At 36.7% G+C, this 20,688-nt stretch overlaps 1 protein-coding gene and 1 long non-coding RNA gene across 7 annotated transcripts; both read left to right on the forward strand.

The window, feature by feature from the left end:
* Positions 1-306: 306 nt before the first annotated feature.
* Positions 307-5,524, forward strand: LOC148867257 (uncharacterized). 5 transcript variants are annotated; one of them, XR_016109218.1, is made up of 9 exons: positions 349-607; positions 782-935; positions 1,683-1,744; positions 1,862-1,920; positions 2,011-2,154; positions 2,243-2,527; positions 3,041-3,134; positions 4,356-4,449; positions 5,343-5,524. It is a non-coding gene; the product is annotated as an uncharacterized LOC148867257 (long non-coding RNA). The 5 variants fall into 5 exon arrangements; XR_016109220.1 differs by lacking the exon at positions 2,243-2,527 and having other exon boundaries at positions 307-607; positions 1,859-1,920; XR_016109217.1 differs by lacking the exon at positions 2,243-2,527.
* Positions 5,525-7,745: 2,221 nt separating this feature from the next.
* LOC148867258 (Calcium-binding EF hand family protein) lies at positions 7,746-18,082 on the forward strand. 2 transcript variants are annotated; one of them, XM_088978779.1, is made up of 5 exons: positions 7,746-8,210; positions 8,299-8,392; positions 11,351-11,477; positions 11,562-11,634; positions 17,654-18,082. In XM_088978779.1, the coding sequence occupies exons 2-5, from the start codon at positions 8,353-8,355 to the stop codon at positions 17,921-17,923; spliced, it is 510 nt and encodes a 169-aa protein (XP_088834905.1). In that variant the 5' UTR covers positions 7,746-8,210; positions 8,299-8,352; the 3' UTR covers positions 17,924-18,082. The 2 variants fall into 2 exon arrangements, with proteins under 2 accessions (XP_088834905.1, XP_088834906.1); XM_088978780.1 differs by having other exon boundaries at positions 7,780-8,210; positions 8,328-8,392.
* Positions 18,083-20,688: the final 2,606 nt, after the last annotated feature.

A 20,688-nucleotide genomic window follows, 5' to 3' on the forward strand; every position in this document is an offset into this window, starting at 1 on the left:
TACTACCCCAAAATATCTCTGTATTTTACCCTAACTTTAAACTCTTAGGTAATTTCTACTTGAGTCTTACTGTTTAATACTAAGGGTGAAAGTCAGGGCAGGTTAAGTTCGAGTTAAGGTTAACCCTAACCCAACATGAGTTCTTACAAGAAAAGTAGGATCTAGCAACGGATTTCTAGCCACGGTCAGATAAAACCGTAGCTATATGTTATCTATTTTTCGGTAGAAATATCGCTACGGAGACGGACACAAACCGTGGTTAAAAACCATAGCAATATGTAAGCCACGGACACAAACCGTATCTCTGTCCATGGCTATTTATTGTTTATAGCAACTGACACCCAATCCACCGTTGCTACCAACATATAGGCGCGAGAGCAAAAATCAAATTTCCCTCTATGGCTAATCTCTTTGTATCCATCTCCTTCCCTCATCTTGAGCTAATTCGATCTCCTTCTCTCCCTCTCCCCAAACTCCATGCTCCCTTCTTTTTCTGACATCATCGACCACCCTCTGCTACTCCATATTCTCTCTTTCTCTCTCTCATATATTGCAGGGTGCAAGTAGAAGTGCTTTAGCAAAATCGAGTAAGCTACGACAGAAGACGGTGTGTTCACGGAAGATCTATCATCTTATTTTCCTTTTTTTTTTTCATCAAATTTCGTTAGATTTCCTTGTGGTTTCCTCTATTTTTTCCGTAATTTTCTTGTTGGATTTACTTCAATACCTTGCTACGCCTCAGATCTCACTGTGGTTAGGGTTTCCTATCCATTTCTTTTAGTTTTGAACGAAGTCTCATTGGCGGAGAAGACTTAAGAAGATCGGCCTGACAATTTGGATGAACTCCTTTTCTCCACAAACTGTTTGAAAGTCCACCGAAACCTTAAAGGCTAAAGCTTTGGACAGAGGAGTCTGGTCTAGGTTTTCTCAGATGAGTATATTATCTCTCTCTAGCGGCTTTCTCTTCAACGGTTTTCAATCTCTGACCATATCTCTCTTCAGATTTCTTTGACGTTTAGGGTTTTAGGTTGATTTTTGTGTTTTCTTGTCTTCCACCAATCCCCTGAGGTTCTGAAAAAGCATGTGGTTGATTGGTTGAGTATCAGGCTTGGATCCTAGCTCCTGGACTCGTATCTAAATCAAAATAAAGTTTAGTACTTAAAAATTTGAACCTGGAACCTAACCGTTGGTATAATGCCCTGAAAGATGTTATAGTTCCACAAGTTATGTATTGATTGAAATTAATTTTTTGCTGGAAACCATGATGCATGGGCTTTGGAATCTATACTTTTTTGTTGATATATGCTTTTAGAAATTAGAATAGTTGGGACAAGGCTTTAATGATGATGATTATTTGCTTTTTATTTGCACAAATGCATGGGCTAGATTTTTAGCAATGCATATGATACTATTAGTCAACTGAATGGTCATTCCTACATTTTGGATTTCTTGATGGTTTCTGTGTTGAGCCTCATATTTGTCTTTGAATCTGATTTCCCTTGTCATCAGAGGTGGGCCGAACTGGGCCGAACTGCTAGTGGGTCCTATTAACAATTTATTTGGCCTTTGAAAACAAAAAAGAAGGATTAATGAAATGATCTGACCATTTATAGCAGTATATGCATCTTTTAGTTTCCGATCCACCAACTAATTCAGTTTCCTATCCATCAAATCTGGTCTAGGTTATCCAAATGAACATCCAGGAGCATAATTGCAAACAGATTGTACAGGATGATGGTTCTTGGTAAGACTTAAAACAGATTGTCAGCTCAATGTCCATATGTGGTTGTCTGTTACCAATCTTTCTATTATAACGTTGGCATATTAATTGTCTTGGATATGGGTGGTGGTTCTCTAGCAGATTTTCTTAAGAAAGTCAAAGTAATTCCAGAGCCATATCTTGCCACCATCTGTAAACAGGTTAGTATTGTTTGTTTCTTCCTTGAGTCTTTGACTTATAGATTCATGTAGTTAGTTTCTTCTAGTTGAACTGTAGGTTCATACATGCAGGTGCTCTAGTGTTTGTTGTATCTTCATCATGACAAGCACATAATCCACAGGGACTTGAAGCCTTCTAATTTGTTAATAAATCATAGAGAAGTCAAGATAACTAACTTTGGTGTGAGTGCTACATTGTCAAGCACCTCTGGACTGGTAAATACTTTTCTTGGCACATACAGCTACATGTTTATTAGTACATCTACTCATATTCATGGGCAACAATTACTCCTTTTTTTTGTAGGATATTTCTGCATTTTTGTGGTGCTACTGGTAAATAAGTACTGCTATCTAGTAAAGGTTGCTTATTTAGAATTTGTGTTCCACAACCAAAGAATAGTTGGAAACGAATATGGCTACAAGAGTGATATCTGGAGCTTGTGACTAGTTCTGCTAGAATGTGCCATAGGCTTACTACTACAGTGATGGGTTTCTTACTACTGCAACAAACTTCAGCTTTCTGCTCTTTGGAGCATTGAAATGGAACCAAATATGGGACTTGTTTGCAGTCCTCGTGTACTGTGTCATGGTAAAATAGAGTATAGCAGCAGATTGATAAAATATCATCTAACTAGAAGAGAAATGCTACTGCATAATGATATCTGCTCCTTATTCAATGAATGCTCAGAATCGTCCACTACTTTTGATCATGTGGTCATTTACATTTGTTCTTTACCAAATTTGAAATCTATACCTCATGGTTAAGATTTAAGTTCATTTATCTTAATTGTGATGCAACTAATAATTTTCTAGAGTTGGATGGTTGAATTGGTCATATTGCATTCACATTTTATTGAATGCATTTGTACTATTGTTCAACTATATTTCAATGCTTTTTTTGATAGATAACAAGATTCATTGTATTATCAAAACAGAAGTATATAATGTCCAACAATTTAAACAGTGAAAATTAATTCCAACCTCTAAGCCTTCTCTTTCTGGAACAATGATGCAATTCATGGTTCCTATCAACTTGCTACTTCTGCTTAATACTTTCTCATTTTTTGTTGTTTAATTGCTTGTTTAATGGTCACATAAACAGGTTGTTCAGGATGGCGTGGACATTATCAATCTCTCAATGCAGCCAAACAGTCCTTCAACAACCAGGACTACATTTTGCCATCATATGACAACATGTGAGCCTCCTTTAGTAGTCCAAGTTCTTATAGTTCATGGACTTGGCTAGTTGAATGCTCTGTAGTACAACAATTACTTATGCCCTTGTAGAGTCGGCCATCCTATTAGACATGAGTATAGTGCCCATATATCTTTAAATTTTTGAAAGTCCACTTCTCTAGATGGACCTTGGTTGCCCATGATACTATCATGAAGATATAACTGGGCTATTGGAGGTTCCTTGACAAGGGGTGGTTTTTCAGACTAAAAAGGAAATAGCATAAATATCTTTGTTTTCCTTCCATCCTCTAGCTGTAGATCTTCTGCCCTACATCCCTATCACTCTGGTTAAGACTGGTATAAATTCATTATGTCATTAATAACAGTAGGTGCATGTTTCTGTGTGTCTTCATATGTTTGCTTGTGCCTTTGCTAAATCTAGAAAACGATTAATGTGTTTTCTTTCACCTAATGAAACTAAGCAAGATGAATTCCATCTAGAAAACAATTGATTTAAATGTTATGCCTTTATTAGCAATGAAATCCTATGGTTCATTCAACAACAGGTTGTGTGACCTTATTCCATCCATGGTTTATGGGTGAGCAAAGATACTTTCCTTTGTATCTTGTTAGACATTTTCTACTTGTTTTCTGTTTCTCTAATGTTTTTACTGGTAGCCATTTTGTTTTTATCTCTATGTTATGCTGAATTTTGAGCTTCAGAAATTTACACGTATTGATTTTACAGTCGGGGGGGGTTTATACTGAAATATTATACTTAAACCCTTAGATTTGGTAGTTTGTTAAATTGTGCTAAAATATTATTATCTTTAACGATAATCAGCATTAGACTATTGACTAAATTACAGATTGTTATATGGTAATTCTCATGCATGATAAACCCATGATCGAGGCATAAGTATTTTCTATGCTTAGATTATTGTATTCTTTGGTAGATGTGTATTGTGTTTACAATTTAGGATAATAAATACTATGAATTGGACAATTTTCACCCAGTGTTATGGGTTATTGAAATCAGATTTTGTTCTACCTATGTAAAAGAGGAAAATATGATAAGTAATCGAGAAAACTGAAACAGGATCCAATGGTCTATCTGGAATTAACTATTATCAGAACTCATTACTTTATATTAACAATTAAGTAAGAATTTATTTTTAGTTGTGGTTTTGGCAATAATTCATTTTAAGCTTTTCTCATGTCTTTTTCTTGTACCTTTTTAGCTTATTCGTAGTTTCGGCTAGAATTCTTCATATTGTTGGATGGAAAGTTGCTAAGCTTCCCTTGATTGCTACAAGCAAGGGTAATTAGGAACAGGTGAGGCTATTGGTTTGGGTTGTTGTGGTGTTTCTTTTAATTCTTTTTTCTGCCAACTGGATGAGATTTTAATTCTAATTCTGGATAAAATGATCATTTGTTGCCCTTGTAAAATTGGGTTTTCTGATGCTGTTAGACCTAGGCCCATGGATCTCCACCTTGTTACCTAGTGTCAAACTATTCTCAGATCAAAATCCAAAATGATCTTATTGTTTATTGACAGTTGTTTCAGGTGCCCCATTTCTTTTCTTTTTGGAAAAAGAAAGTTGTTTTGGAAACTGAGGGACCCACTTGATTTCTTCATAATGAAACTCCAGTACATGGCTGGACCATTAGTATTAGGAATATATTAGGGTTGTCAGATTCTACTCAAGATATTCCTTATTTTATCTTCTTTCTTTTTGTATCTTCTCTTTTCCTGACCTTTGTGGGATGTATCCGTGTTGTCCCCTTGTTTCACTAACATTCTTGAATATATGGAACCTTTGATGCATAATTGGATCCCTCCATTTTCTAACATTCCTATTTTAGACTACGTTGTCTTGAGTGAATCACTAGAGTTTGTTGTATTACTACATTGTATTCAATAAGGCTGATTTTGGTTTGAAAGAAAGGTAGGGAACCTTATGCTAGGTTAGCCATAGATTTTCCTACTTTTTCTTTGAAACCAAGCATGACCTAAGAGATTGTTGTCAAGCTCTTCTTAGTGATGGTTTTAGCAATATGAGTTACTCTTTAAGTTCCTTCAAATGACTTCATTTTTTATCCTGTCCTCTCTTACAAATTAGAATAATATTTTGCATTTATGTAGTTCTTTGAGAAAATTATTGGGGGGAAGGGCATTTGATGTTTGCTGCCTATATTACTCATGCTTTACTTGTTAATTCTTGCAGGTTCAAAAGGAAGTGGTACAGCATTAAAACAGCCATTATTGGTTGAACATAGGAGAAAGGCGTTGAAGTTTTTTATTTTTTTTTGAGGACACTTATTCATGTATTCTTGACAAATGATAAATGTACTTTGTAATAGCATTTGATAATTTGAATAAAAAGTTTATTTGAGTAGTGTGCCTTTAGTAATGGTTACAATGGAAAATAATAATTTTGCAAGATAATTTTTAGTATTGGTTTTTCAAGATTAATTCTTTATAGCAACGGTTTATCAAGAAAACCATTGTTATAAATAGTCTTTAGCAACGGTTTTCATGGTGAACCGTTGCTAATAGGTATCATTTAGCAATGGATTTCATGATGAACTGTTGCTATAGATACATTTAGCAGCGGGTTTCATGATGAACCGTTATTAGAACCTACTGCCATGGTGGAAGAAGCATTGGTTTTGTGTCTGTCGCTAGTCCGTTGCTATAGGTCTCTAGCAATGGTTTTAAGGACTTCTAGCAACAGTTTTGTCCGTTGTTAGAAGTCAAATTTCTTGTAGTGGTGTTGAACCCCTGGGTTTAGATCTGGTTAGGTTTCCCCAATTTCTTTACTTCTTTTCGCTACTAAAAATAAAATTTCTCATCTTAGATTTGAGTTAGCCAATCATGCTAGTTTGATAAAAAGAATAAGAGAGAAATAGAACGGATCAATTCATGATGGCCTTATGAATATGTATTATATACATGGTTCAACTATGATGCTAGACATTATACGTGAAAACTTATAACCAATCAACTAACATCATAAAAGTTGTAATCAATCAAGTGGATTTTCATCAGAATTCAAAGGGGGTTTGATTGGTCAAAGTCTTTCTAGTAGTATGTGTTTTTGGCATCATAGATTTTTTCTATATGCATATATGCATTTACAAATAATTACATACACACACATATATATATATATATATATATATAATTTTTCTTGGATAATATGATACATTCATAAACACATAATTTCATGGGTTCCCCTTATATGTAGGTACATGTGAATTGATTTTGGCTTACTAAGTTTAGGGATTTTTTATCCAAAATTATTGTGGGGTGATGGCTGGAACAGTTCCACCATATGGATAAATGATAAGTTGAAAATGCTGTTTATCATTAAAAAAATTGCCTTTAAACTTGTTTTCTTGATCAAATTTGAACTTAAAATTGTTGATGCATACATTTTCTTTTTGGAAAAGCATTGATGCATACAAATTTAGATGCATGCATACATATATTTACATACATCATGTAAACCTTGTCTCATTTATATGGAGTTTGCTACATGAATCTTGTTTCATCCCTCCGATGTCACATTCATACATACATAAACTTACATTCATACAATATGTTATATTTACATACATACATATATTTACATGAATCTTGATTCATCGTTAAATTATTGACACTTAAATCATTTCTTATTACTTCCACCCAAGGTTCAAATTATCCATATCAATAGTACTCTCAATGAACTTAAACTCTATTGTTTCTTTAATATTTGTTTCTGATCTTTTGTCAAGGGATATGCCATATCATATCCTATTCTATCATTTAAAATTCTTAAAATTCACCATATCTTAGGGTCCGCTTGGTTCATGGGAATAGGAATCTGGAATCGGAAATAAAATGGTCCAATTGTTTGGTTGTGTAGAATTAGAATTTCATTCCCATTCCTGGTAGAGTGGCATTCCCTCTCCCTTGGGAATGAGAATCCATTACAGTTAATTCCAATTTCAACTCCCATCAGAACCAAACAGGTAAGGTAGGATTTCACAGTCCAATTTGGTCTGGTTTGGAGAAAAATCTCGAACCAAACCAATAAATTATGAATTGAGAATTCTCAAATTAAACCATTTTAGTATAGAAACCAAATTTGACCAAAACTGTTCCCAACAGTTTGGTCCAATTTCTTTGGGCCATTCTGTTGGGCTCAACCCAATTAGAAAGCCCAGATAACATATATATACCTACATAATATCAAATATTAAATTAAAATATTAACAAGTGTCACTTATTACTATTATATTAATCACATTCACATTTTCTCAAACACAAAAAACTCCTTGGGCATCAAATTACATGTATAAAACATTAAATGAATATGTACCTACATATGTTTAAACATTTGTCTTATATATACTTATATAAATTAATTAAATATATTATTAATAATTCGCTTTAATATGTTTTACAGTTTGGTCTAATTTCTAAAATTCAGAAAACAAAACCAAATAAAAAAATTACGGTTCGAGGAATTCTCAGATCAAATCAAACCTTTTTAGGACCAAACCAGACCAAACCGCCAATTATGGTTTGGTTCGATCCAGTTTGGCTCTAGACCATATAATGAACATCCCACATAAGGTAAGGGAATATATCATTCCAAATTCGGTTGCAACTGCAGACCAAACGGACCCTTAAAATGTTTAATCACTGAGTTGTGCTGGGAGTTCTGAGTCGGACCTAATAATACCCCCGTTTGCATGAGCAAGAGCAACCCCGGTAGTTACAAGCCTCGAGGGTTGGGCTTGGAAGTTTGAACCGTGGGTGTGGGAAATGGAAATGGAATCGGAATTTAATTTCGGTTCCTCTGCAATTCTGCAAAAACGTGGAATTGATCAATTGAAGGCTTAAAATCCGCTGGATTCGACTTATAATTCAGATATTTTTCTCTTCCCGATTGGTCAACGGTAGGTGTTCGTCATGAACGGTTAAAAAAATCTGAAAACCCACGTGTCAGAGTATCAGAAAATAGCTTACTCGAAATACCCGACGAATCACACTCCACCACTAGCAGGTTGTAGCTTCTAGCTGAAAGTTCGAAGATTGCAAGGTTAGTTATCATTCTTGTGATTTTTCATTGATTCATTCTTCGTCTTCTTCAATTCGGTTTCGAGGGTTTCGAGTTTCGCAATTCGCAGGTTGAACACGTTCACGGGTTTGTATTCAGCTGGTTCGCCCTTTATCTGACGCCAATGGGACAGGTCTTCGGTACCATTCAAGAAGGAATTCAAGGTAAGTTTCAAACTTTTGTTTGTATTCTCTACTATAGTTTCAAGTTCTGTAGCACTCTGTGAAACTGTTGGTAGACTTTCTATTATTGCTGATCTCCTCTGAAAGGATTCACGTTGAGTGATTTCGTTGTTCTGCTTTTTTGGTTCCACTAATTCTGAATCTAAAACATTCGTTTGCCTGTGCTTGCTGATTCCGAATGCAATAATAACTTTGGGATATGTAATTCTTCTCTTTCGGCGCCGGTGGTTGGGGGTGGAGAGGGCTTTTTTCTGATTTTTTTCTTTTTTTTCAATAAAGTTGGTATTGGAATTAGATTCTGCGAGTTATGTGATACTGTGATTTAAGGCTCTGTTTGGTTTGAAGGAAAAGGTAGGGAAAGGAAGGGAAAGGCAGGGAACCCTATACAAGGTTTGTAAAGGTTTTCCTAACTTTCCCTTCTTTTCCCTACTTTTTCCTTCAAACCAAACACAGATAGAATCCTTTTTCTTTGACCGCCACTTTATGGAACAAAAAAAATGAACACTTAGATTTTTTTTCTCAGATTCCTCGCCTTTTTTTCTCTGATTCTGGATTTTACTTGCTATGATAATTTTTGTTTTTCTGGAGGTTGTCTGACTGCTTTTATTGGATTTAGTGGTTCTTTTGTTTCAGAAGTTGAAGTCCAAATGTGTGGGAATGATTAAAAGCATACAACTATTTTCGACTTTTTCCAACATATTCTGTTGCAAATTTCGAATTATTTAATCCTTTTTTCTTGTAAAATACTTTGTAATATTGGCTCACTTTCTAGGCCTATATTCTCCTTTGATCTCTCTCTACTTATAAACCTAAACGGATAAATATGGAGTCTGAGTTCTGAACAAAGATAAGAATAGCATCTCTGATTGATATTTGTAGACTTGGACATTTGTTCTATAAACAGTGGTCAAGACCCATGATTCTATGGATCTTGATGGTGCAAGATTTGGTGCTCCCTACTAGAGCACAGCTCGGGCTTGTCTAACGAGGTCAGCTAGCTGAGCTGCAAGAAGACAGTCAAAGTACCTAGGGTGGCACTCCGATGCTTAAGTTAACGAGGAGCTTTCAGAGAACTTGAGAATTGTAAGAGCTAAATCGCATGTACCTTCTCTGATCAATGGGGTGCCTTAATATAGGCACAGGTTGCCGTAGACTTCACATAGCGCGCCTGAGATCTCTCGGAGGATGCAGCTTATCGATCCGCCTCGCTCAGAGGTAGTTTCACACAAGGTTCAAAAAATCGTTACGTATCGGCCCGTATCGGGACAACCCCGATACGCCCCTACAGAGAGTGTATCGGGGTTTTGACCGATTCAGGGGGTAGAGGAACCTTAAACCAGCCCCCTGAACCGGATTTGAAAAAAAAGTACAAAAAAATAAAAAAAAAAACAATACCAATACTGCCCAATACACCGGTAGAACCTTGGTTTCACATTCAGAGACGACTTCTGCATAAAGCGAGAAAGCTTATCCGGTTGCCTCCGAAAGCGAGTGGAGTGGGAATCAGCTCCGTCGCCATGCCATTAAGTCGCCAACCGGGTCTCAATCGGGTTGGTGGCGAGAGGTCACCCCTCGTGTCAAGGCCCCTGCCTTAGTTCTGAGGTCGCCAACCTAATCCTATCAAGGTGTCCGCAAGTCGGCCTGCTGAGGTGGTGTCAGGATACTTAAGGTGTGCGAGGTGTGTCCGAGGTGTATTCAAGGTAGACTCCACTCTGATAAAGGTGAAGTCATTGCCTACATGGCGCTGAGGTGCCATGCAACGGTTCTGGAATGCCATGTAGTGTAATGTCACTAGAGGGCCAAATCATCCCTCATCAGATCTCATATGGGAGATCTCGATGGCCTAAAATTAGTTTTATATATCTCAGCCTGACAAGCGTAAGAGTGCAGGTTCAAGTATGAGAGTAGCCACTTTGTGCAAGAAAAGAAGAAAAATTCCAAAGGATAGGTCCATTATCCATTCCACCCCTCCCAAGACCTCTGATAGCTTGGACCAACATTGGGTAATGGCGTTTTTTAGATCTTCAGGAGCATATAATCAGTTGCAATTGAGTGAGTCAGAAGTGGTGGTAAATGTTTCGATCAATGTTATAGGCATGAGAAAATCTAGTCAAGTTGTTTTATAGACTTGGGGATATGATTTTTCTTCAAAGTGTGGACAAAAATTAAATGAAGACAATATTGAAATGCCATTAGGTATGCAGGTCAGGTACCTGACTTGAATTTACACAGCATTGGGCCTATTCAAATTTTAGCAAACACTCAACCTGAGTCTGCCCATATTGCAGCCTTAACTGCCATATGATGGTCCAACACAAATTGTTGAAAAGCATTAGCTAGGTGTGGTTAGTGATCTCTGCATAATCACATTTGGTGCATGTTTATGCCAACTTTCCTCTCTATTTAATTGGTAAATTTCTAGTTCCTTGTATTGTATAGAATTTTAGGCAGAACTATGTCAACCTATTCCTGATCTGGATAATTTTTCTATTTATTTCTGTATTTGTATATTTTTTTTTGCAATCTATTATAACTTTTAGTTTCTATCCATCATAAATAATTTCCAGTTTTCTTTTGTTGATTTATTTGCTTAATACTCATGTGCTTGTTGCATGTTGTGTCATGTCCACATAATAATTATACTTGAACATTGGTAAGACCTTGATTATCGGTTATGATGCCTCTAATAAGTTAGCATGCATCTAGTGCATTAGAAAATACATTATGTACTTCAAAATGCGATAACATTAGTAGTTAAACCCAAATTGAATATTTGTTTTCCCTAAATCCAAATAATTTCTACACCTTTAATATTAAGCCTCTAAATATTAGAACATAATTGGGGCACACACACCAAAGAAAAGATGCCCACTATGTTATTTTATTGATCCATGTAATCTCATCTTTTCATAGCTGATAACTTTCATACTGTTCGAACAGGTAAGGAATGGAGGAAAAAGCAACTCAAAAAGATATCCGATAGGGTTTTTGATCGATTAAAAAATGAGTCAGGAAAGGCTAATTTGACATTTGAAGACCTGTATATTGCAATCCTTCTTGTTTACAAGTAAGCCATTTTAAGGAAAATTGTCATTTGGTTTGTCATCTCAGGTACTGTAATACTTACCGAGAAATGTTTATTTTGTTGCAGTGACATTAACAAGCATTTGCCTGGTCCCCACATTGATCCACCTTCTAAAGTTGATATCAGAACTATGATGATGGTAATCTAGTGTACTCTCACATACTCAAGAAACCTTTAACAGATCCCTTTATTTATTTAACTGTACTAGCTAAGGATATCGTGTTCTATTAGTATATTTTGTTTTTGATTTTTGTTGACCATAGGCTCATTTTGTAACAATAACTAAAGAATTTGTTTTGAAGGATGATTTATATTAGATGAAAGCTATGCTGATTCACCAAATACAATGCTTTCCTGCCAATTTTATCATTAGAAATTTACAAACTTCATTTAAATTATATAGTTCACCTATATTCAGACATTGCTTATGTAATCATATTTGTATGTCATGCAACATATAATGTTGGAAGATGTTTGGCTCAAAGTCTTGATACTGTAGTGACTCAACCAAGTACCTACTTCTCAATAAATGCAAGTTGACTTGGACAATTCAAAACAATTTCCCCAAGCGTTGTATTTACTTATTTTGGAAAACAGAAATGTAATGTTGTGCAGACAATTCTTTTATAAATATACGGAGATATTTATGAATTTATTATTAATATCTTATTCAGAGTAATGCTTCAGTAGCTCTGTTGAAAGGCATTGGTCATCGTTTCCCAGATTTCTGTATTCATACTATTATCAGATGTGTTACTCTTTCAAATTTTAATAATTAGTTGATATCCATTAGTTAGTTATTATTTACTTGCCCATACCTGACATCTAGGTCATCAACTTTATTATTTACTTTCCCAGCGGGTTGGTAAGGTCTCCTGCTGGTTGTAGCGGAGACTTGGGATCAAATCTTGCCTGCACCTAGGTTGGGGCTGGGGGGTTATGGGTTGGGGGATGGGCGAACACGGGTTTTGTAGCCCTTCGAAAGATATCCAAAAAACACTTTATGTTTGAGTTCTAACTGAAATGATGTCAAGACTAAGGAATTGATTGTCCAAATCTCTTTAAGATGTTGAATAATTCCTATCATGCTTTTACCATGAAAGATCAAACAATACTATACTCAATTTTTTCTTGTAGGCCTGCCCTGGCCCAGAAGTTATGATATGTATGTATAAATCATATATGACGTATATGGTATATGTTTTTACTGTAGCTACTGTAGCTACTGTAGTCCGAACCAGTAAGGAGAAGAAGAAAGAAAAGAGAAGAAGAAGAAGATGAAAGAACTGTCGAACTTGATAGCTAAACCCTATCAGTCGACCTCTTAATAGTGATTAGGCTTCTAATTAAATGTACAAGGACTAAACTGCCCCTACTTAAGTATGGGACAAAGAACCTCTAATAAGACTGCCACATAAGCTCATAACTTAACCAAGGTGAGATGACTAATCTACCCTTATTCGGCTAACTCTAACACTCCCCCTCAAGTTGGAGAATATATATCATATAATCCCAGCTTGTTACATATATAATTCACTCTCCCTGAGCTTAAGGCTTTTGTAAACAAATCTGCCCACTGATCACCTGAGCTTACATGTTCTGTGCTTATCTCTCTAGTAAGAACCTTCTCCCTCACAAAGTGGCAATCAATCTCTATGTGCTTTGTTCTCTCATGAAAAACAGGGTTGGATGAGATATGGAGCGCAGCTTGATTGTCACAGTACAACTTCATAGGTTTATCCATGTGGAACCCGATTTCTTGTAGGAGATTCCTCAACCACACTAATTCACATGTAGTGTGTGCCATGGCTCTGTACTCGGCTTCAGCACTGCTTCTAGCCACAACCATCTGTTTTTTACTCTTCCACGTCACAAGATTTCCTCCAAGAAATGTGCAGTAACCTGTAGTAGATCTTCTATCAGACACAGAGCCCGCCCAATCTGCATCCGTGTACCCAACTACTTCAAGTTTTCCTCCTGGTTTATACAATAGCCCACGACCTGGAGCTCCCTTCAAATATCTTACAATTCTAAGAACTGCATCCTAGTGAGATATACGAGGGTTCTGCATAAATTGACTCACCACACTGACTGCAAAGGAGATGTCTGGTCTTGTGATAGTCAAATAGTTCAACTTCCCCACTAGTCGTCTATACTTTCCAGGATCATCAAATATTTCCCCTGTATCACCGCTCAACTTAACATTTGGTTCCATAGGAGTCTCAGCCGGTTTTGCACCTAACAGTCCTGTTTCGTCCAATAGATCGAGAACATATTTTCTTTGGCACAGGTTTACACCTTGTCTTGATCTAGCAACTTCTATACCCAAGAAATACTTCAATGTCCTAAGGTCTTTTGTTTGAAAATGATTTTGCATAAAGACCTTGAGTTTGTCGATCCCCAATTTGTCACTGCCAGTTATGACAATATCATCCACATAGACCACTAATAAAATCTTTCCAGCTTCTGAGTCATAGCTGAACACTGAGTGATCAACCTGGCATTGTTTCATTCCAAAATTCTTCACCACTTCACTAAACTTCCCGAACCAAGCACGAGGCGATTGTTTCAACCCATAAATTGCCTTTTTCAGTCTGCACACCTTACCAGCCTCCCCCTGAGCAACAAACCCAGGTGGTTGCTCCATATATACCTCCTCTATAAGGTCAACATGAAGGAAGGCATTTTTTATGTCAAGTTGAAATAAGGGCCAATCATACATAACTGCCAGGGAAATTAACACACGGACAGAGCTAATCTTAGCCACTGGAGAGAAGGTCTCCATATAGTCCACTCCATACAACTATGAATACCCTTTAGCAACAAGTCTGGCTTTCAGGCGCTCCACACTACCATCTGGCAAGTATTTAACAGTATACACCCATTTACAACCCACAACATGCTTACCAGAGGGAAGAGTAGTGAGCTCCCACGTGTGAGTATGTTGAAGAGCAGAGTGTTCCTCCTCCATTGCCTGCCTCCACCCAGGTGAACTAAGAGCCTCTTGGACATTGTTAGGTATGGAAATAGATGACAATAGTGAAACAAATTGGCGATGTGAGGCGGAAAGGCGAGATACTGAAACAAAATTGGAAATGGGATGGAGAGTAAAACTACGTTTACCTTTCCGTAAGGCAATGGGTAGGTCAAGTCCTAAAGGTTCAGCAACAGGAGCAACGACAGGATCTGCGGACAAGGTAGAAGCTGGAGGAGGGGCCGGTGTCGTTCGACGTGTATACACTTGCCGAATTGGTGGTCGTTCAGTAGGGATCTGCACTGGATGAGATGACGAGTCAACTCCAACAGGAACACCCGGAACGGGATCACTGACCATTCGGCCACCTAGAAAACTCAACTAGTACCATTGCATTACACCTTGCACCATTCGGCCACCTATAGTAGCAGCCCTTACACCATTTGGTCACTGTAAACACAGCCTGTTCTTGGAATTTTTTCCAAGAACCAGGGCAACAACCAACTTAGTTTTCTAGGTTCTGATCAGTCCTCTCAAGTTCTTGAAGATTTTCAACCCAGAAATACCAACAGCACACAGAGGAGAGATAACCAACCTTCGTTTGAGGGCTTCAGCCAACCATTCACTGCTGAAGTTGTTTTCTTAGGAAAGAAGGTTCTGTGCACCAGAAAAAAACTGTGATGTTTCAGGCCTGGGACGAATCACTTTTCTCCATTGACAGCCCAGAGAAGAAAAGGAGAGAACTGAAGCACGAACTGAAACAGGTCACGAACTGATACCATGTTTTTACTGTAGCTACTGTAGCTACTGTAGCTACTGTAGTCCGAACCAGTAAGGAGAAAAAGAAAGAGAAGAGAAGAAGAAGAAGATGAAAAACTTGTCGAACTTGATAGCTAAACCCTATCAGTCGACCTCTTAATAGTGATTAGGCTTCTAATTAAATGTACAAGGACTAAACTGCCCCTACTTAAGTATGGGACAGAGGACCTCTAATAAGACTGTCACATAAGCTAATAACTTAACCAAGGTGAGATGACTAATCTACCCTTATTCGGCTAACTCTAACAGTATATATTAATGATATATGTATATAATTTTTTATATATATGTTACGTACTTTTTATTATAAATTAAATTGACATATTATTTTCAAAAATATAGTTCTATTAATTTATACAAGAAATCCTGGATGCCCAACCCAGGCAGCCCTAAATGCTGTTATTACCCTGTAAAAACCTGGCCCAGGCCCAGCCTATGGTCATCCCTAGTGTTAGTGCTGTTTTGTTGATATTGCATAAGCACCTGAAAAATCAATTACAAAAGCAACAGAGAACTCAATTGATTTACCTCCTCTCATGTCTATACTTTGAATATTGCTTCTCTTTGTAAAAAGGAGTCTCCAAGAGAACTAAAGTTGGTCATTAGGATGGAGAGCTTTGCAAAAATGGTTTTATTGTAGGGACCCAGGAGGGAACAAGCAGTTGGATCCTCTAGAGACAGAGGATATCACCTCTAATCTTCCTTGGTGGAGTCTCCGTGTAAAAACTCACATTGGACATTCATTTTTTCTGGATCAATAACAATTATCTGAGTCTTTTTTTTTTCAAATAATTGATCCAGAAAAAAAGTACAAAGGGGAACCCCTATTTCCAGGAACTATGTAGAAGAGGGAGACAATGATACTGGGATTGATATACAATAACTACAAGGGTATAACGGATAAAACATACTTAAACCCCCTGGGCCCACATTTTCCAATACAAATGATGACCTTGCACTCTGGCTAATGAATCTACAAGACCATTGTCTGATGTAGGGGACCTATATAAGTGACTCAACACTCATCCTAGAAGGCAAAGCCCCTGCAGTTCTAATTTAATGTCAAAGAGTCAACCCACCAGATTTGAAACCCATCCATTCCATAATGACTTCATAGTTTCCCTCTATAAGTAGCTGACCTAGGCCCAAGGAGAAACCAATTTTCATGCCTTGCAGTACACAAGGGATTTCAGCTCTTAACAAGTTCCCCTGTTCAATAGCACTCAAAATGACCATTCCTTCTGGCTCCTAAAAGCTCTTCCCACCACTGATACCCAGATACCTGTACAAGGGTGCTATATTGTGTACTTTGATTTTTGGTGTAAATTCCGTATCTAACACCTTGTCCAGCTGTGCCATTTTTCCCACACTATTAAGGCCTGGGTTGCCAAGAACACTTATCCCAATATTGGGGACATCTGATCACTGGTCAGTTTGCTTTTGTTATATAAGTGTTATTAAGTTGGTTTGGATACCTCATGCATATATCCTATTTGAGATTTCATGAGCAGAGGTTTTTTCCCTGAAATTTACTGTCCTTGTGCATATGTCGGTGCCATATATAAAGAGCTTCTCAGAGGCTAGTTTCATTTTCATGACTGAGCTGGTGGTTAATTAAGAGGGACTATTTTCCTCATCTGTGTGGATTAAACAGGAGGGTGAGAATAAGTTCTTTATCCATATTGTTGTATCATATTGCCATTGACACATCTTATTTGGAGATATTTTATGAGCAGAACTGTCAGATGATTCTCACTTTTTAGAGTATAGCGATTTTTCGTCTATGTGCAACTACTTGTTTCAAACGTTCAAATGAATGTGATGCATCAAATGATTAGATCTAATTTGGTCAGGTCTTGGCCTTAGACCTTTGCTATGAAGTTGCATTAAATAGTGCATCTCATTTCATCTCATTTCATGCCATTCCAGTGTCTACAAACAGGAAGAGTTGCCCTCGCTAACATGCATGGTTCTAAAAGTGGAAAAAAACAAGGATATTATTTTTAGCTTGCATCTTATTGCATGTAAAACAAGGGAAAACAAATGATTTCCTTGGAAAATGATATTCAGTAGGAAAACATATCACTTATGTGATTTTCCTGGTGTTATAGTTTTACTTGGAAATTAACCCTGAATGGTTTAAGGTACTCAATTCATCAAAAAATTAATCCTGATTGGTTGTGAAATATACGTTTGAAAAAGATGTGTGGAAATTAGGAGTGTCGCTTTTGCCAATTTCCTCTATTTTTTCTTTTTTTGGAAAGTACTTATTTTCCATAGCCATTTTCCTTTATTTTACATGCAATCAATTGAAGCCTTGGTATTTAAAAACCTTAAAACTTAATTGTAACTGATTTTTGTGCAGACATATGATCTCAACCTTGATGGGGAACTTGATAGGGAAGAATTTGCTGGCTTTATTCAGAAATTGACTAAAGACACGGTTAATGTGATTAATCAGAATTTGATCATTGCCTTTCTTGTAGCACCAGCAGTAGCATTGATGACGAAGAGGGCAACTGAGGGTGTCCCAGGTGTTGGGAGGGTGGTGCAAAGGGTTCCTACTTCAGTCTACGCCTCAGCAGTGACTCTTGCAGTTGTTTTATTACAGAGATCTGGCCAGGAAATTGAGTAAACTCGTCACTGTTCCCTAGTTTAGATTTTTCTGCTTTTGCATTTCATAAAGAGATTGTAATAATTCTGTTCATGTTGGTAGGGAACTCATTATTTGCTTCAAAGTATGATAAGAACATAGCAAGAATAATTGATGAAATAAAGTGTGTAATTATGTTCATGCTGGACAAGGAGAACCAATTTCCATTAGGAAGCCAGGTTAGAGAGGTAAGCAGAGAGTGAAAGACATGGGAACATGAAGGCTTAAACTGAATTCTCAAATTTTCTGGCCCAACTCAGGGCTTTTCTAGGGTTTGAAAGGTGCATGTGCATCCGAGCATACCTACCAATGTCACTCTTTTTCTTCTTTCAGTCATTTATTTTTCCCAGTAAAATATTGCAAAACAACTTAATCTCAAGCCTCAACACCTAGAAACTCTTTTAGAAGATCAACTAAAAGAGTTACTGGATCAAGCTCAAGCAATAGTGAAACAGTTATCTTTAGTTAAGTTTGTATATGGATCTAGAAGTCTAGAACTTCTGTTGCCCATGCTATAGTTCAATATGTTAAAATTTGTGATGGTGTGTTATTGGCGGCCTCTCCCACCTCTATTTTTATCAAAAAAAAAAAAAAAAAAAGCGCTCAAGTAATAGCATGGCTGTAATTTTATCATATGACTGTTTGAGTGCGAATCTGCACCGGATACAAGTTTTCCACCTGTTAAATTTTGCATCGATTTGTTTGTAATTATGATTTGTACTCTATCTGATACAAAATTTATACTTTCTAGTTTTTACTCATTGCACCCTCTGGTAGTGCAAATTTTGAATTCCAAAAATCTGAATTCCTACCTCACTTCCTAACCTAATAACCCTTCTACCTCCATTCTATTTCATATAAGGTGAGGACTACATTTTATTTCTCACAAAAAAAAAAAAGACAGTTGAATCCGAAGCAAAAGTATTCAGGATTTACATTCGACGACTTTGCACTCATGTATTTACATCAATTCAAAAGAAATTTATGCTGCAAACAAACGGAGCCTATAGTTCAGTTTGGAAGTATAAATACAAATATGTAGTGTAAAACTATATATTTTGTATTATTTTGTATATATTTGTGTTGTACATATTTGTATTTATACTCTTATCAAACTGAGCCTATGAAAAAGCTTTTCAATTTTAAAATTTTCCTGGCAAAGATCCAGAGAACTAAATTTTAATAATCGAACAGCCATTTAGGCAACTCTATGGACAAGCCTCTTCTAGGCTGAACTGTTTCTTGTTTTTCATCCTTTCTCATAATAAAAAATAAAGCTACTTGTCTCATGAATGTAGGAGATTACCATTCAGGATTTATTTGCATCAATTTGTTTACATATAAAAATAGTCTTACATGAAAATTTAAGTTGTATTTAGTATCATTGCAAATACATAAAAAATAATACAAATAACAAGATTTTGCATTCTACATATTTATATTTGTATCCCTATCAAATTGAGCCCAAGGCTCCATTTGTTTGCGATGCAAACACTGAATCAGGGCATTTATGTATTCTGATTCGGATTTGTGAGCGTTTGTTTACCATACACAAATGCACCTATTCAGAGAGCAAAAATGGATTTTCTGCAGCTTTGTACCATGAAGAGAGTGCATTTCTGTATCCATTTTTTGGTACAAAGTTATGCTATTTGAAAATCAAAGTAAACAGGCTTATTGCTTTCTCAATTGAGCAAGAGGATAGACGCCGCTCAGGGTTCCACCAACGGTAACTTCTCGTCTTCATCTCTGACCACTGCATGGTCATCGCCGTCCATGACCGACCATCAATATTTTTGAACCGCTTGCTTTTGCAGATCTCCTCCGCTCATCTGATGTGGTATTACTCTTTTACTTTTGCAAATCTCTCCGTCTGTTTCATTGTACTCACCAGTAGAGGCACAGTCCATCTTCTACAGATCGACCATTCACTACTCCCAAATTTGGCCTCCATACATCTATACATCCTCTCATTATTTCTCAACCCGGAACCCAAAGTGGTTGCATTGGCAGTCCATTTCCCTCGTTTTTCTTTATCTGGAATTCAAACATCTGCCCAAACCATTTGCAATTATTCATGTATTTCAGATAAGGGTGTTTGTCTTTTGTAGGATGTAGATCTGTTTTCCATTTGGATGGTTCCTGTCTAAACTCTAAACCTCTTTCATATTATGTATTTGGGATTTCAGTGATTTGTTTGTTTGTTTTTTTTTTTTTATGTGTAGGTTTAGTCAAGGTTTCTATCCGTTCGTTTGCTCACATTACATCATACCAAACACCAACAAATTTGTATACATATTTGCATCAATTGAAACAAATAACAAGAATACAAAATCGGTGAACCCAGATTGCATTCATTAACCAGAAAAAATGCATTTATGTGCTCTACATATTTGCATTCGCGTTGCAACCAAACAAAGTCTAAACATTTTGGGTTGATCAATACAAAGTGGTGAGGGACGTATTGTCACATCATATATGAATATCCCTTGAGCTAGAATAATTGTTGTCATTGCTGTTTCTTCGAGAAATGTCGAAAGAGCCTCTCACATATGCATTTTTAAGGTGTGTTGTTTCAAATATAAACATCTTCAAATAACAGTTGTATCTTGTAAGTAAATTTGTATTGATCAACCCAAAGTGTCAGGTGGAAATAGCAATGGTAGCAAAGACAACCCTACTTACAAGAATCATCTATTACATGGGTAGATCTAGTCACAAGATTTACCTAAAATCATTCCACACTT

The sequence above is a fragment of the Nelumbo lutea genome, chromosome 3, assembly GCF_056320005.1.
Source record: "Nelumbo lutea isolate HS-2025 chromosome 3, American lotus-T2T, whole genome shotgun sequence".
Taxonomy (NCBI): domain Eukaryota; kingdom Viridiplantae; phylum Streptophyta; class Magnoliopsida; order Proteales; family Nelumbonaceae; genus Nelumbo; species Nelumbo lutea.

Coding starts and splice junctions, on each gene's coding strand:
- LOC148867258 (XM_088978779.1), top strand. CDS start 8,353: ATGGGACAGGTCTTCGGTACCATTCAAGAAGGAATTCAAG. Junction 8,393..11,350: donor CATTCAAGAAGGAATTCAAG/GTAAGTTTCAAA, acceptor CTGTTCGAACAG/GTAAGGAATGGAGGAAAAAG. Junction 11,478..11,561: donor GCAATCCTTCTTGTTTACAA/GTAAGCCATTTT, acceptor ATTTTGTTGCAG/TGACATTAACAAGCATTTGC.